Below are 15,859 nucleotides of genomic sequence, written 5' to 3' on the forward strand. Positions count from 1 at the left end.
TATATATATTTTTTTTACTATGCAACTTTAAACTAAATTTTTAAGTGTCAGCTAGGTCTTTAAAGAACACACAGTAAAATCCACTCAGGTGAAACAACTGAAACATTTAACTGCAGAGGCACAAAGTAAAATGTTTGCATGTTGCATGTCTCCAGAAAGAAGGAAAGTAGTCTTGCTTGCCCAGCAAGTAACACTAGAGCCCCAGACACAATGTTCATAAGATCCATTCTCTTAGATTTTTCTCCTGAAGTTGATCCTTTACAGACTTTTTAAAAAGCTTTCTGCACACTGTAACCAAAGCTTATGTATCAGACAGAAGTCCCACCACAAGAGCTTTCCTAACTTCAGCACCACGTGGTAACGATAAGAGTTCATCGGAGGAGGAAAAGGAAAGGTATGTTTAAACAACAGCTTGGTCTGATGAACAACTTCAAGTAGAGAATTTCAAGATAAAATAAATTCAGTCCTGATAGTTTTTTTCCAAGTGATCAGGCCTCTTGAAGACAACTTCATATGGCAACAAAGTCTGCAAACCAACAACCTTATAAGACTTTTTCACCAGAGCAGAAAGAAATATATGTAACAGAAATATCAGTTCTTATATATCACACGCAAGAAATACAAGTTTTCCAAAGAAAGATTAAGAATAAGCAGATATCCAAGGGAAAAACCCTCAAGCACTGCAAGACAATATTGACTAACATATTAATCAACACTTAAAAAGTAAATACAACCTTCATTTTCATGCCATAGTTGACACCATGAAGTGTTCACAGCTCACATGGGCCAGCTCCAGCAAGGCAGCTATATAGCCAATTATTGAGTATTTTTAGCCCAGCAGAGCTATATAGCTTCCAAATCAAAGCCCTTTCACTCCTGCCTATCTTGAATTGTGTGTGAACTCCTCTATGTCTATAAGTGTCATGAAAACCAGAGTCTCAGAAATGCAGAGAATGGATACCACTGACAAGCTTAAAAAAAAAAAAAAAGTTATTTTTTTATCCTGATCTCAGGATGTCTTAGATACTGGACAATGTCATTGATGTAAAGTCACATCCAGATGTTTTGCATGCCCTAAGACATACAAAAGGATCCTGCTCCTATTACTTGTCCTGATTGCCACACAAAATCTTATAAAGGTGTTTCTGAAGAGGCAGTCTTCCATAGCTCCTATACCAAACAACTTTCTCCTAATGGAATAAATGAAGAATTAAAGGTGAAAAAAATCTCTTCTCCTCCAAGGAGCAAGGGAAAGAAGAGAGAAGAGGAGGGTTGAAGTTTACTTCAAGTATTAAGCCATTCTGGATAGGAAGAGGTGGTGGCCATCCACAAAGAACTGCAGAAGTACCACACAAAAGCAGGCAATAAAATGACTGTGGAAAACGTAAAGGAACGCACAAAAGAAAAAGAACAATCTCCAGTGCAAGTACAAAATTATGACCTCCAAGCAAACCAATACTAATCAGCAATGGGGTGGGCTGGTGCATTTGGACTATAATACACAGTTCATTGAAAGAAATAACAAGACAAAAAGGTATTGTGCCACTCAGTAAGTGACCAGGTATACCATGAATTACATGTGGTTCTGTCTTCTCCCCTGCTCCAAGAAGTATACATTAGAACTCAAAAAATTTAAGAAAAAGGCAACAATTAAGTGGCATGGGCCCAAAGTACATCTAAGGAGACCAGGATCCTTCAAGTTGTAGAAGACTACTGTTGGAAAACAAAGACACCCAGCACAGAAAGGGTAAACAGGGAATGACATTTCACTGTCTCTTCTAATACAGGTACTAGGGGCAATAAATGAAACTAGCAGTCGGCAGGTACAAAGGAACAAAAGGACGCAACACATGTAGTTAAGCTGTAGAACAAACAACATAAGATGGGGTGGGGAGGGGACAACAGGACATCAAAGGCTATTACATATTAAGTCAACACCTCCAGCTGAGGAAAGCCCTGAGCTGCAAATTTTTTAGAAGCTGGAAGAGAATCATTACATGTTTGCCCTATTTTAATACTCTTCTCCTGTCATCCAGTACTAGTCACTGTCACAAACAGGATGACAAGAAGACAGACCTCTTGTCCAACTCTAACAGAAAACAGTTCCCATCAAACTTAAGTTTTTATTTTATGAGATCATCAGTTTGGTGGATAAGGCTATTCTGACAGTTTAATAGTGCTCTTCGGAACAGTAACAACATGGTGCTGAATCAGGAAATTGCAGCAGAAAATTAATATGGAAATCAAATGAATCAATCTTTTTTTAAAACCAATTTTCTGCAATCACTGAAAGTCCTAAGACATGGTTAAGGCAGAAGGACAACAAAAATTAGCAAAGACAGAACAGCGGCAACATCAGAAGATAGATACCCACCAATGTTCAGCATTAAATACACATTACATAGGCGAGTAAAATGACTTAACTACCTACTTTACCCTACAGAGGGGATAAGCACATATTTAAGTTTTGGTATTGTTTAAGAAAGCAAGGCAGATTTGGTATCACTGTACTGGAGGGCATTCTGCTTGCAGGATGGAATCTCCGTACTTTTGATTTGGAGGTTTGGCAAAAAAACAATGATTTTGCCTTTGAAAAGCTAAGGTAACTTGTTTTGGTGTAGAATCCCTGTAAGGGCAGTGACTTGGAAAAAAAAATACACTGCAGAGTCAGGGAAGTGTTTGACTAGCATAATTTAGACATTGAGCAAAAATACTCACAGATATTAAAATACCCAGATGGAAGTATTCCCTTTTGCTTCTCTAGCACAAACACGGCACCTCTAGCAAGATCAGGGAACAGACACCTGTAGGACTTGTGAAATACAGTATTAGGTTTGTCAGAACTAGACGCCTGCAATAAATGGTAAACCTGAAGAGGTTTACACTTTGAATTAGGGAAACCAGTCAGCACTTAAACAATTCATCATTAAAGTGAGACTGAAAACATGCCTTTCTCAATAAGTAAATAAATAAATAAATAAAAACACATAGTGCAAAGCACAGACATAATCTAGCTCAAGAGGAGGGTTTTTTTTAAATAACCAATTTTATTTTTGCAGAGACATTGTCAATAAAGTTAATTGGGCTTTTTTAAATAAGCAAACAGCCATATCCTAAAACAGCTATGACACATTTAACACCCACTTTTATTATTTTCTGGATGCACCTACATATCCTACTCCTGCTGTGCGAGACACTGTAAAGTATAAGATGGTTCCTGTCCTGAATACTGTTGTAATAGAAAGACTGAGTACAAATAGAAAGAAATCACAAATGAGTCCTGACGGGACTAGAACGTAACAGTTAAAGCATACCTACATATGTTTTGTTATTTAGAACAATGTTCAGAGCATTTGGTAGTAAAGTCTACAACTACAGATTGCCTTAATTCCTAGTAGTGTTTCTACGGAAAAAAGAAAGACTCATGCTACAAGAGAATGAGTCAACCTCAATCTGACCTTATTCTATGACAGCAGACTTCCAAAAATACAGGTCCCAAATTCAGGCAACACAAGACAGAAATCTGTTCTCTGTTGCAGAATGTATCAACTCATCATTCTGTGTTTTCAGATTTTGCTTAACTGCACAAAGTCCTTGCAGTTGCGAAGAATTCCTGCTTAACATTTAGCATAAACATTTCTTGAGCCAGAAGATCACTAAAAGCTAAGCAATTGAACCAGCTATCTCAGTTGGACACAGGTTCTGAATCTTAAGATGATGTAAGTTATAAACCATTTAACTATCCATCATTACAGTAAATTTATCCTTCCCTGATAGCAGAATGTGGATAATGGGAATTTAGAACTCCAGACATAGCTGGTTGTCTTCAAGGATCTTGAAAAATACATCAGATAACATGAGTCAGTATTGATATGTTGAGACATATGAATGCTAGCTGCCAAAATGTAGCTAGGAAGCTGTACACTCTACGCAGTGACTTGTTCAATTAGAATGGTTAAAGCTTTCAAAAGCCTGCATTTAGACAACGGGTGGGGGGAGGAGTTTTCTAATTTTTTACTATCAAAGTCTCTGCTGTAATAGTTTTACTAAAAACAATTGTTATCAAAACAAAAATGCAGTCATTGTAAAGCCTTAAGCTCCTTCACAAGTTAATTATGAGCCACCAGGGAGGCTGTGTATTTAACCAGCACATTAGCTTAAAGCCAGGAGACCCAGGTTCTGGTCCCAGTGGAGGCTACTGTGGGAACCCAAGTCTCTTCACCATTTCCCCTATCATTCTTCCTCTAAACTCTTGGAAGCAATGACCACCATGTGCAAATAAAATGGGCCTTGTTCAGAGCATCCAAATGCTACAAAAAATATTTTAAAAGGCAAGTAAGAATTTTTAAGTCACTATGTTTTGGCTAGTGAAAAGAAACAGTATATTCTGTACAACCGATTTTTAATTAAAGAGAAAGTATAAACAAGCTACTGAACAAACAAGCTACTTTGCAAAAAAAGTCCAGCATGCTTATTCACATGCTGAATTAGTTGTAGCAACAGGGAAAGATCATTTAGCGTACCCAAACAGTTACTTGCCAACTGCACTTTTTCCTCTTACTTGAAGGTCTGAAATTTGCGGCAAAAACTGTGATGCTGTAATATTATCTGTGGGTCACTTTTTCAAACTTGTTAAAAACTTTTTAAATACTGTAAACTCCTCCACTCCTCACACTGTACTCTCTTTGAATAAATGTACATTCTTAAACCTTTCTCTCAGACCCTGCATGTCTGATTTAGGGAGGAATGGAATATGACCTGGCATATGGAATAGAGAGCAAGCATCATGCCAGAAAAACAAGCAGCCAAATCACTTTGTCAGATGCATACTGTAGGCAAAATAAACTCAAAAGAAAGACAGCTTTTGAGGTGCATAGCTCATCGCAATACTTTTTGCCTTGTCCAGAAACAAATTCTCTCTTCTCCATGTGTCTGTACTACAGCCACAAAACTCCAGGTGCTTCCCCTCAGCATAACTAGTATTTTGATTCCTCTACAAGAACTCATGAAGCAGCACGTTGCGTAGCTCCCACTTCACGCTTTGCATACAGCCATACTATTTCAGGTAACAATCCTGCCAGATACACATTCTGCATTGCAAGAGAAAGAAATGAGGCTTTGGCCATTCTAGCAAGCACCTTATTAACCATCCCCCTCACGCCCCCCCTCCCATACACACACACACACACACTCCCAGAAAGAGTAGGGCAATCCTAGCTGTATTATGTTCTGCCTAGCTAATCTGCCCCAATGACAGGATGGTATGATTTGTGTAACTGGTATGTTTTATACCTTTAAATCTCTTCCCTGGAGACATGCATTTTGCAAAAATCAGCAAACTGCATAGATGAAAAAAATTAAGTATGAGAGATATGAGAGGGAAAACTGTTTTTACTGATGTTCTAAGTGTGGTCAAAGCTAAAGAAAAAAAAAGTGTCAACAACTTAAGAAAGATCTTCATTAAAGGTCTGACAACAACGCAGTTTTACTAAAAGTGAAAAACTGTTAGATGGATTAAAAGCCACAAGTCCTTAAAAAAAAAATACCCACACAACAAAACTTCTTGGTATTTGCTAGAGAAAAAAAAAAAAAAAAAAAAAAACCAGCTCTGTGCTTATTCTCAGGCCAGATACAGAACAGTAAAATTACATATTATAAGCAAAAGAATAAACACTGAAAGATACATTGAAAAAATTAATTTTACAAGATGAAAGACAAATAAGAATAATACCACCACCATTCAAAGAGGTGAAAAAACCCAATGACTTCAAATGACAGCAAAATAAGGCATATAGCTCTCATTCAAATGCATTCACATGGGTAGGTATTTTCCAATTAAGGTTTTGGTAAAAATACTGTAGCACAAATATTTGTTTATATTAAGTCAACATCAGACTCCATGTTAGAAACTATAAAGTGAAATTATAGTTTGTAGCAGCATCCAGAGGACCCAATCAAGATCAATTTCATGATATCAGGAACTATACTTATGTATCTCAAAGGATAATCTATGTTCCAAAGAACTTAATAGTATAAAATGACAAAAAGGTGGCAAAGGAGAGAGTTTGAGGGAACCTGAAGAAGAGAATGAAGTATAATGAATGACTGTAAGCTAATAAAAAAATGCTAATTTAATACAGGCTTTGCTTGAAGCAGTCAGCCACTTTGCCACACAGCATATAAAAAGATAAAAATTAGAGTCCAGCTTGAACTATAGATGATGGCAAGCAATACCACTAAGATCTGTGTATAGAGCATAGAAGTTCCTTCTAGGCTATTTTATCATGAATAGGAAAACAACAGCTGTATAGGTATAATGGTCCTAGGTTATTCAAGGTATTCCCAATTTGCCTACAATACTGATTACTTTGAGTAAACAATAATAAAAAAACTTGTACTTTTTTTTCCCCTGAAGACATAAATTTCGTAAGATTATGAAAATCCCCAGCAGCTTTCATGCTTTCATCTGCTGAGTTACACTTCCATTGTCACAAATTAAGTTGGCAGACCTCACTGCTGGCAATAAAACAGTGATAGTGGGTAGTTCCAAAATAGTTAAATTCCAAAACAGCATCTATCTAAATGTTTTCAAAGTTTTTAATCCACATTCTTTAACAAAACAGCATAATGTAAAATTAAATCAGGCACATAAGGGCCAAAACTATTTTGGGGATCTTCTCTGATAAAAGGTAGTAACTGGAATTGTTTTGCTTCAGAAAAATTGCCCAAAGTAAAATTACAGAACACTTGCATTTCAGCTCCTTTGTGAATGTAAACAATTTGAGAAATCTCTAAGAAACACCTTATAGCATAATATCAATGGACTTGAGTTTACAAAAAACAGCCAATGAGACAAAACATATGAAATAGTATGCTATTTTGAAGGTCACTTTTAGAACTGCAACAAAACAAATAATCATGCTGTGGTGTTAAAAAACAGATGGCAAACTAACATTCAAAGCTTTTCTGTATCAACATGAATTAGTACTGTAAAGCACACTGCATTTTAAAACACAGCAGCTAAGATTTGCTGGAAAATAAAGTGAAGCACATTTACTATAAGAAACTCCCTGTGCAAGTGGGGAGCAGCAACAATGAGACTTGTGAGTGGAAGATTAAGTTTTCAAAGAAATTCAATGCTTACTTCACTTTTCAGTTGGATCCAAACCGGCAATTTTACATATATATAGCTGATCACTACATCTGTGCCTTACATCCCTCTACTGATTTTTTCACTATGTTTGAAGTGTTTATAAGACGCAGACACTTCACATCTTCGTAATCAGTGAGGTGGTACAGGCTCTCTCTCGAATGTACCAAAAAGCCCTTTAAACCAAAACAAAACAGCCTTTTTTCCAAGCGGGGAAATGGTAAAAGAGAGGGAAGCAGTGTTGGTTGACTGCTTTTTTTTTTTTTTTTTAAAGCACAGATAGACTTTTAAAAAGTAGAGTGCAAAGTTTACTGACAAAACAGTACTGTGCCAAAAAGATAAAAGCCTTAAGATCTGAAACCTGGATAACTGTTGCTGTAGTGGCCTAACTAGTGCTGTGACTACCCTCATTTAAGCTGACAGGCTTACAGTATTGCACAGAATACATGTACATCTTGAAAAATTGTATTTTCACACTTACTAAAATATTTTTTTCCCCTAACTGTTGCCTCCTAATTTAAAACCCTCTGGCCACTATATTAGGCCTTGTCCCCATGTTCTCTCCAGGATTTATACTGTAGTCTCCTATGTGAAGTTGCTACTAACAGACAAATCCTTATTGGATATGTCCGAGATTAAAAAAAAAAAAAAAAGTTTATGCAACTGAAAATCTAGCACAAGTAGTTTTTTGTGTTTGGTTTTCTTTTAAGTAGCTTGTGGGGCTGATGCAGGGAAGGACAAAACAGCAACTTTTATAGGGAGCATCTTGCAAATTTAACTACCTAGATTGCTGTTAGTGTAATCACTATAAGAAAAGCTACCTTGGACCTCCCTCCTCTTCTTTATGTAATTGACAAATACATACTATATTATATTTCATTTAATCTAAGAACAATTAACCAAGCCATAATTGTAAAAATACAGCTACAATATACCAGAAAGCTAGCCATGTTTAGGTATACTATTTGAGAAGAACAACTAAAGATAAGTAATTTTTCACATAAATGTAACTTTTTTTTTGGTCTACTGAACATAGTCTTCTGAAAGACTCTTTAGAAAGTTTAAGAAAAAAAATGTGATACCCTTTACATCTCTTTTAGAATTTAATTATGAATTTATGACAAACATCTTGTTTCAAAAGTATCCTATGTGGCAACTACACTATTTACTAAACACATACTTATTGTATCCAAATTACTCTGGAGGTATACTATTGATTATACACTAACTTTTACAAAGAATTAACACATAGATATTGTTCATTGATCTTAGTTTTCTCAGAATTAAAAAAAGCTGTTTTCTGACAGCTGACTTGTGTCTCCATCCTTAGAATATGGCCATTCAGATGTTATTTCATTAACCTTATTTGATTACTGATCTAATCAACACAAATGCCCAAACCTCATAGATAATTTGAGAGAGGGAAGAAGAGGCAACATTTGTGCCCAGATTACTATTTTACTAAATTCCTCGTGACTCCAGTCACAACCACTCTTGTCCCAGATCACATTCACAGTACAGTTTCACATTACAGTAGCCAAAATAAACTTGCTGCTTTCAAAATGGAAGGAACTCAATCCTGCTTCCTCTTCCCTTGTTCTTCACTCCCACTCCTCCCTCCTACAGCACTCTTCAAAATCCCCTCCTTATTCATCCATCTATTCTGATGTTCACCTGACACAGAGACAAACCAGTTCAAATCCCTAATCCACAAAAACACGTGCACTTCACTTTACCAAGGTTAGTTTTATATCATTTTAGCCAACTGAGTCAGTTTACCATGGGATCGGATACTTGTTAGTGCAAGGAAAGTGGCGGGAACCTCCTCCCTCAGCAAAAAGCAGTTACTTTGACTTATGCCACCTCATGAAAGTTTCAGCAAGAGCATTCACAGTCAATTATACATATACTCTCTAAGAAGCAGGGTCTGGGGTGCAGCACCTAACTGTAAACAGAACAGGATCCTGGCAAAGCAAAGTCCATAAAGACAGAGACTATTGGACTGTACAGAAGTAACTTTCACTTTCAACTAGATACAAAATGATGCTCATGTGTAAATTCTGAGCAGCTACTCAGAAATTTGCCTTGAAAGTTGTGAAGTATGTATATATTCAATTTCTTTCTTTTAAAACTGTTTCAACAGCAAAAGTTACATTATTTAAAGAATAGAAGAAACCACATTCTTATTTGCCAACCAAATTAGAGTCAGGTTGGCCCAAGGACAAAAGTGTGATCTCAGATTTCTTACATTCTTTCTGATCTACAGTAAGAAACCATCTCATTGCATATTTAAGATAGTAAATCATGTGCAGGCAGAACTTTCACAGAACTTAGTGTTATTTATAAACAAAGACTATAACAAACTGGACTGGAGAAGATGCTTAGCTTCCCAAATTATCATCCTTAAACAACAATACTGAATAAAGAGATCAAATCCTAACACATTGGTTCTTAAATTATGAATTGTACAAGGGTCTGTAGAACCATAACGGTGGCATAAACTGTTTGACACAGCTACCATCTTTTAGTTAAAAACACTTTCTTAGTAAAAGTTGAATAATAAGAATGCCATGATAGCTGTCACATTCCCCCATCGACAGTCTTCTAAAACAAGTGAATTTAAAATTCTTCATGCTTTTGAGAAATTAAATCCTATAAACCAAATCAATACATCTGCTGCTACTAAAGCATCATCAAGCATCTGTAACTCAGGGAATCAAAGCATTACATTAGCAGTGGTTTCCCTTTAATTAAACCATCTATTTCTGTTTGAGATCAGCTAACTTCACTTTTGCTGAATTAGATTAGGAAACGGTTTAAAGTGCACCAAAATAAATCACATAAGCTAAAAGAAAGATTCACAGAGGGCTGCAGTACTGTATTTTCAGTACACAACCTGCAGGTTTTCTGTTTAAAAACAAGCTGACCAATCCCTCCTTTCCCCCAGCTTTGAGCAGCAATACAGATTATATATATAAGTCATGGCAGGGAAGTTTATGCTAGGGCTGCCTTCCTCTCCAGAAGGGGACAGGTGGTCTCCCAACATGCCTGTGAACGTAGAAGAGGGAGTTCTGGCCTAGACAAACCTTTGTTTTATCAGGAACTCTCCCTCTCAACACACAGCTCCTGCAGACACTCAGGACCAGGACAACAGCTCCACATCCATGCTGACTCCCTGCACAAAACCATACCATACCCTACCACCAGCTCCCTCCCCACAACATCTGCTTGGGAATTTTAACCAATTTGCTCATGACTAAGTACAAAAGGGGGTAAGAAAATCCACCAGAGCAGCAGCCCACATACCCACTGATCACTTGCCTATTACCTTGAAACGACATTTTCACGTAGGTAAGCTATGAGATAACATAAGCACAGACTAAAATGGTATGTTCCCACTAGGTACTTTTCCATGGAAATTGATTATCAGAGTGTGAACAATACGGGCAATGTAAAGTATGCCAGTTAATTTTTCAGTTTATGCCTGGCCTAAAGCAAGCAATATTCAAATAATATAGAGAGGCATCAAATATATTATTAAGGAAAAACAAACTCACTTAAGATCAAGGACTCCTTACTTCCCCCAAAGTTAACTGTACGTAAATATTCACTGAAGCTTAGAACGAACCTTCTCAGTCATGTTATTTGCTTCAAAGAGCTTACGTCAAGAAAACTTACTACATAACACTTCTTACCACTCACTCTAAATTCCGAATACTCTATTTAACCAAATCCACTACATATTATCTTCACAGGGAAAAGGAAAATAGCATATTAACAATGCATTAATGACCACTTCAGCAAAGACAACTTACCCTGTCTATGCCAGCACTTAAATGGCTTAGCTGACAAAAATTCGCTTAGTATAGGGTAAAAACAAAGACAAAACCTTAAGACAAATCCTGCCCCTAAAGGTGAGGTCATGTAAGGAAAACCAAGAAGCCTAACACAAGGTGAAAGATTCCCCTTCTCATTCTGCAGAATAGAAAGTTGAAGTAGTTAAATATCATGAAACCTGTGAGGTTTCATAATAACCAAGAAATGGTTATTCGCCACTTTGCTACCCACTTTTCCTTCTCCCCCCCAACACAGTATTAAGAAAAATACTAACAAGAATTCACTACAATGGACCTATCTATTAAACTGTGTGCCAGACTTCCTTCACAAAGCACAAAGTCTCCAGCCCTGAAGCATCTATGAAACAGCTAAATAATCAATAAGATATATTTAACACCCACTGCAATAGAAGCTGGGCATCTCTTTTTTCAAAGATTAAAAACATTAGTTATTTACATCGCCAATACTTTATGGAGTTATTTCTTAAACTGCAGGCCATACCCAATTTTTCTCCGATTTAAGCTTTTCACATTTCATTTGTGGAGAAAAAAATTGCTTGGCGAAAAACTTTCAAGTTACCCATCTTCCCAAATAAACTTACTGGAAAAAGCTTAATTACTTTTGTTCATCCTAAACAAAAGCTGAGCCTATTATCCCTTTCAAAAATGAATCCTAATACAACAAAAAAGTAAATATAACCTTGTATTCCATTAGTTTTCTTCACAGTAGCTAGCTTCCAGACATCTAAATGAGTGTCATGGACAAGCTGACATTGCTTCAGCTTATTTGAGAGAGGTCTAATAACTATCATCAAGGTACAACACAAGTATTTTCAAAAAGGCTAGTTAAGAAGTACTTTCAGATGATGTGTGTGTGTGGTCAGGACTCTTCCCAATCATTTATGGTTCCACAGTTACATTCTACAGTAGACATACAGTCTACTTTAAGAGAAGGATGGTTTCTAAATCACTTCACCCCTTTCACACTATGTTTAATAATCAGTGTGGACATATCAAGTATTTTTATTATAAAAATCCAAAACTATCAAGTATCCTGAACACACGGAGGCTATATTGATAAATCCATTGTGTTTTAAAACACAATTATTCCTTAAATGCAGAACACCTAGCCGCTCATGAATACAACTTATCATGTTCTATGTACATTACTGATGAAAGCATGCAACACAAAATTATAGTCCCAAAAATCAGACTGAGAAATTCTGATTATTGAGATGCAATTATCATTCAGAATGGAGATGGGGAAAAAAAATAACTTGGGCTACTGACTGCTGTTTGGAGCACAGACTCAAAAAAGCCTGTAAAGTGTGAGAAGGGGAAGAAACACAGTAGATATATGAGATGTTCCAAGATCCTAACTTCCACATGCATGTATATGAAAATTTGTTAAGCTATTTTGATCCTGATATATATTGACAGAATAGTAATAAGCAGCAATGCTACTGATAAAATTGAACTGCCACTTCCAGCGCATACATATGTGCCTCAGCCCTACTTATGAATCATTCTGATTTCACTGTATTACAAGTTCTGATACATAGCTACCACATTTCTAGTAAAATTATGTTTCTGAAGTGGAAATTTATGATTTGCAGCTCAGATCAAGGAGCCACTTGATTTTTCAGAATAAGTCACTACTTAATAGCACTTCTGCAGCTTTCTCCATATATTAATTACCACATTTTATGAAGCTTCCTGTATCAAATAAAAGTTGTAAGAGCTGCTGCTGTGGTAAAAAAAAAAATTAGGAAGCATTATGAGGACTGATGGGACATCATATTTAACAACAATAAGTCAAGAAAACAGGTGACATATTAAAGGAAAATCAGATGAGTTCTTTCATTCTGAGCAAAGTGTGATAATTACATGCTAAATGTTTTCTAAGGGCCTATCAACATTAAAAAAAATGAAAAAGAAAAAACACTGGGGTCCTTTCAAGATCAAAGTCCTAGATCTTACCCTAAATCAAAACAGTAGGATGAAGAAGCAGAAGCACTCCCAGTACAGCATCACCTCTCAGAGTTTGTCACTCTAAAGAAAGAGGCTGTATGCCAAATTTGAATGTGTTACTGTGGAGAAAGCCAATCAACCCCTTAGGAATGGTTAGATCTCCTCCCAGGAGGCATATGAAAAACGAGGTACTGTAAAATGTATCATCAAGTTAAGGAAAAAAAATACACTTCACACAAACATGCTTCAGGTCACGGACCTATTTTATCATTAGAAATATCTTCTCCCTGTTTAAGGACAGGGATGATGCAGTTTGGGAGAAATTTTATCTTTACAATGACCTATTTTCCTCCTTATAAGCCCTTGAACCTCAGCTGCATTTTAATAGAGCCATCTCAGCAAAGAGAGGTCACTTTTCCTAGCCCAAAATACAAACAACAGTGGAGTGAGCTGGACCCTGATCTAGTCTCAAACCTGGTAAGATCAAAGAACATAACCAAGAGCACATACATTTTTAATTTATAAATACTAAACGTACTTATAAATATTAAACAGTATTTATCTATAGTGTAAAAAATACTTAGGTTTCTATCCAGTAGTTGATTAAAGATCTTAATTTATTCACGCATAAATTCATAAGAAATTCAAAGTGAAAAGTTACGCATTTCTTAAGAATTTATGTGTAAAAGTGCACAAGTGACATTTACTAGGTATAATGTATACAATTAGTAATTGCTACATAAGAAATATTTGACAGCCACACAGAAGGCTGTCAAACACACATCAAGCAGTGAAGCCTATTTGGACAAGAGATTTAATTTTCTCCCAAGCATTTTAGCTTCTCCCAGTCTGCAATTTCTGTCCCCTAAACCAAAATAAAGTTAGCTATGAGATTTCCAAAAATACTGTGCTTTTGTTCTATCTGTCATTCCAAGCTGAGCCAAACCACACACAATCAGCGATCTGAACCTCAGGCCACCCATCTTGTTTAAAAAAACAGCAATAATAAATAAAGAGCAACATAAGCCAGACTCCAAGCATGCCTATGCGTTACATCCTTCATGCATGTCGCCATTATCCTCCCCCCCACTCGCACACACACACCGCGGTCTCCCATCTGCATTGTCTGCCTCGATTCATCGCTGATTAATATGGACAGATTCTCGCTCCTCCTCGCGCTCGGCCCGGCAGCCACGATCACCCACTTCCTCGGGCGGACGGGGCACGCGGAGCCGAGGCCCCGCCGCCGCCGCCGCGGGCCCACGGCGGAGGTCGCGGCCCGCCACCCCCTCTCCCGCGGGGGGCAAAGTTGACGGCGCCGGCGCGGCCGCAGCGAGAGGACGGCGCCGGGGCCCCGCGGGGCCGAGGCTCGGCGGCGGGACCGCCCGGCCCTGGGGGGGTCGGTTCCCCCCCGCCGCCGCCGCCGCCGCTCCCCCGGGGCGCCGCGCTCCGGCCGCCGGCCCCTCCCCTCACCCACGGGGGCCGAGCCGCGCCAGGCCGGCCCCTCCCCTCCGCCCCCCGCCGCACAGGCCTGCCCCTCACCGGTCATTGAGCTGGTCCTCGGTGCCCGGGAGCGGGTGCACCACGAAGTGGATCGAGGTCATGTTCCGCGCAGCCGCCGCTGCCCCCCCCGGCGGAGGGAGGCAGGCGGGCAGGGGCCGGGCACACAATGGGGGCGGGGGGGCGGCGGGGGGAGGGGGGCGCTCGGCGTCTTTCCCTCCCCCGGGGGCGCTCGTGGCCGGCGGCGGAGTCCTCGGCTCGCCCGCCGCGGCGCGGGGCGCGGGGGAAGGGGGAGCCCGCAGCGCAGCGCCGGGAAGAGGCTCAGCCCGCACCGCACTCACACACGCGCCGCCATCTTAACTTCCAGCGGGCCCTTCTCCCTCCCTCCTTGCGCCGCGCCGGGGAAAGGCGGGGCGGCGCCCGGCCGGCCGCGATGCAAGCCGCGCGCTGAGTGGTGCGCTCGCCGCCGGGCAGCGCCCCTCCACCAAGCGGGCCGCGGATTGGCGGAGGGGGGGGGGCCTCGCAGAGCGCGGTGACGTCATGCGCGAGGGACGTGAAAGACCACGTGCTCCCGAGAGCAACTCCCCGGCGCTCCCCTCGCCCGGCAGGGCGCGCGCGCGCGCGGCGGCGCGCGAGGTGGGGGGGGGCCGTGGCGCGCGGCTCCCCGTGGCGCGGGCCGGGCCGGGCCGGGCCTGTGGCGGCGGACGCGCGGGCCGCGCTGGCGGCGGGCCGCTCCGCTCGGGCGGTTCGGGGCTGGGCCGGGACGGGCCAGCCTCGCCGCCGCTGCGGGAGGCGGGCGGTGCTGCTGCGGCGCCGGGAGCGCAGGCCGCGGCGCTGCCCGAGGGCGGGTGAGGCGCGCGGGTTGCGCCGCGCCGCGGCCTGAGGCTCCGAGCTCCCCGGCGGCGCCGCCTCCGCTGCGCTGCGCCGCGCCGCCCCGGGCGGCCCCGTGTGCCTCGGCCCGGCGGCCGCTGCGCTGTGGAGGCGGCGAGCGGCCCCGGCTGGGCGCCTGCTGCCGCCGCGCCGCTCGCCGGGGCCGGGCTGGCCGGAGCTGCCGTTTCCCCGTTCGTTTAACCGACGGGAGCGGCGGAGCGGGTGGGTCGAGCTGCGTCTCGCCACGCTTTGCTGCCGGTCTCCCGAAAGAAAAGTTTCAGTGGGTTTTTGCTTCTTTCGGTACTCCTTGTGGCACGAGTGTCCTCAGAGGGGTTTTTCGAGCTAGCTGCCCTTAATAATCTGCTTTTCCAAAGTTGGTAGGCTATCTTTTAGTTCCTCGTTATGAGTAGCCAGTAGCCAGTAGAGTCTTCCCTCTAATAGCCAAAATTTTCCACCCTTTTCCAGGCAGATTTGTGCTGTATCAGCATAGAAAGTTATCCCTAAAAAACATGGAGTGCTTTATGCCATACTG

The 15,859-nt window shown here is 40.8% G+C and overlaps 1 protein-coding gene across 11 annotated transcripts in view; it reads right to left on the bottom strand.

The window, feature by feature from the left end:
- UBR5 (ubiquitin protein ligase E3 component n-recognin 5) overlaps positions 1 to 14,623 on the bottom strand; it is a 93,636-nt gene extending 79,013 nt beyond the window's left edge. For all 11 annotated transcript variants that reach the window (XM_067290388.1, XM_067290387.1, XM_067290383.1 and 8 more), the window contains exon 1: positions 14,500 to 14,623. In XM_067290388.1, the coding sequence (XP_067146489.1) occupies positions 14,500 to 14,561 (62 nt within the window). In that variant the 5' untranslated portion in view covers positions 14,562 to 14,623. The remainder of the gene's footprint in view (positions 1 to 14,499) is intronic.
- Positions 14,624 to 15,859: the final 1,236 nt, after the last annotated feature.

This window comes from Apteryx mantelli, chromosome 2 (assembly GCF_036417845.1).
Source record: "Apteryx mantelli isolate bAptMan1 chromosome 2, bAptMan1.hap1, whole genome shotgun sequence".
Taxonomy (NCBI): Eukaryota; Metazoa; Chordata; class Aves; order Apterygiformes; family Apterygidae; genus Apteryx; species Apteryx mantelli.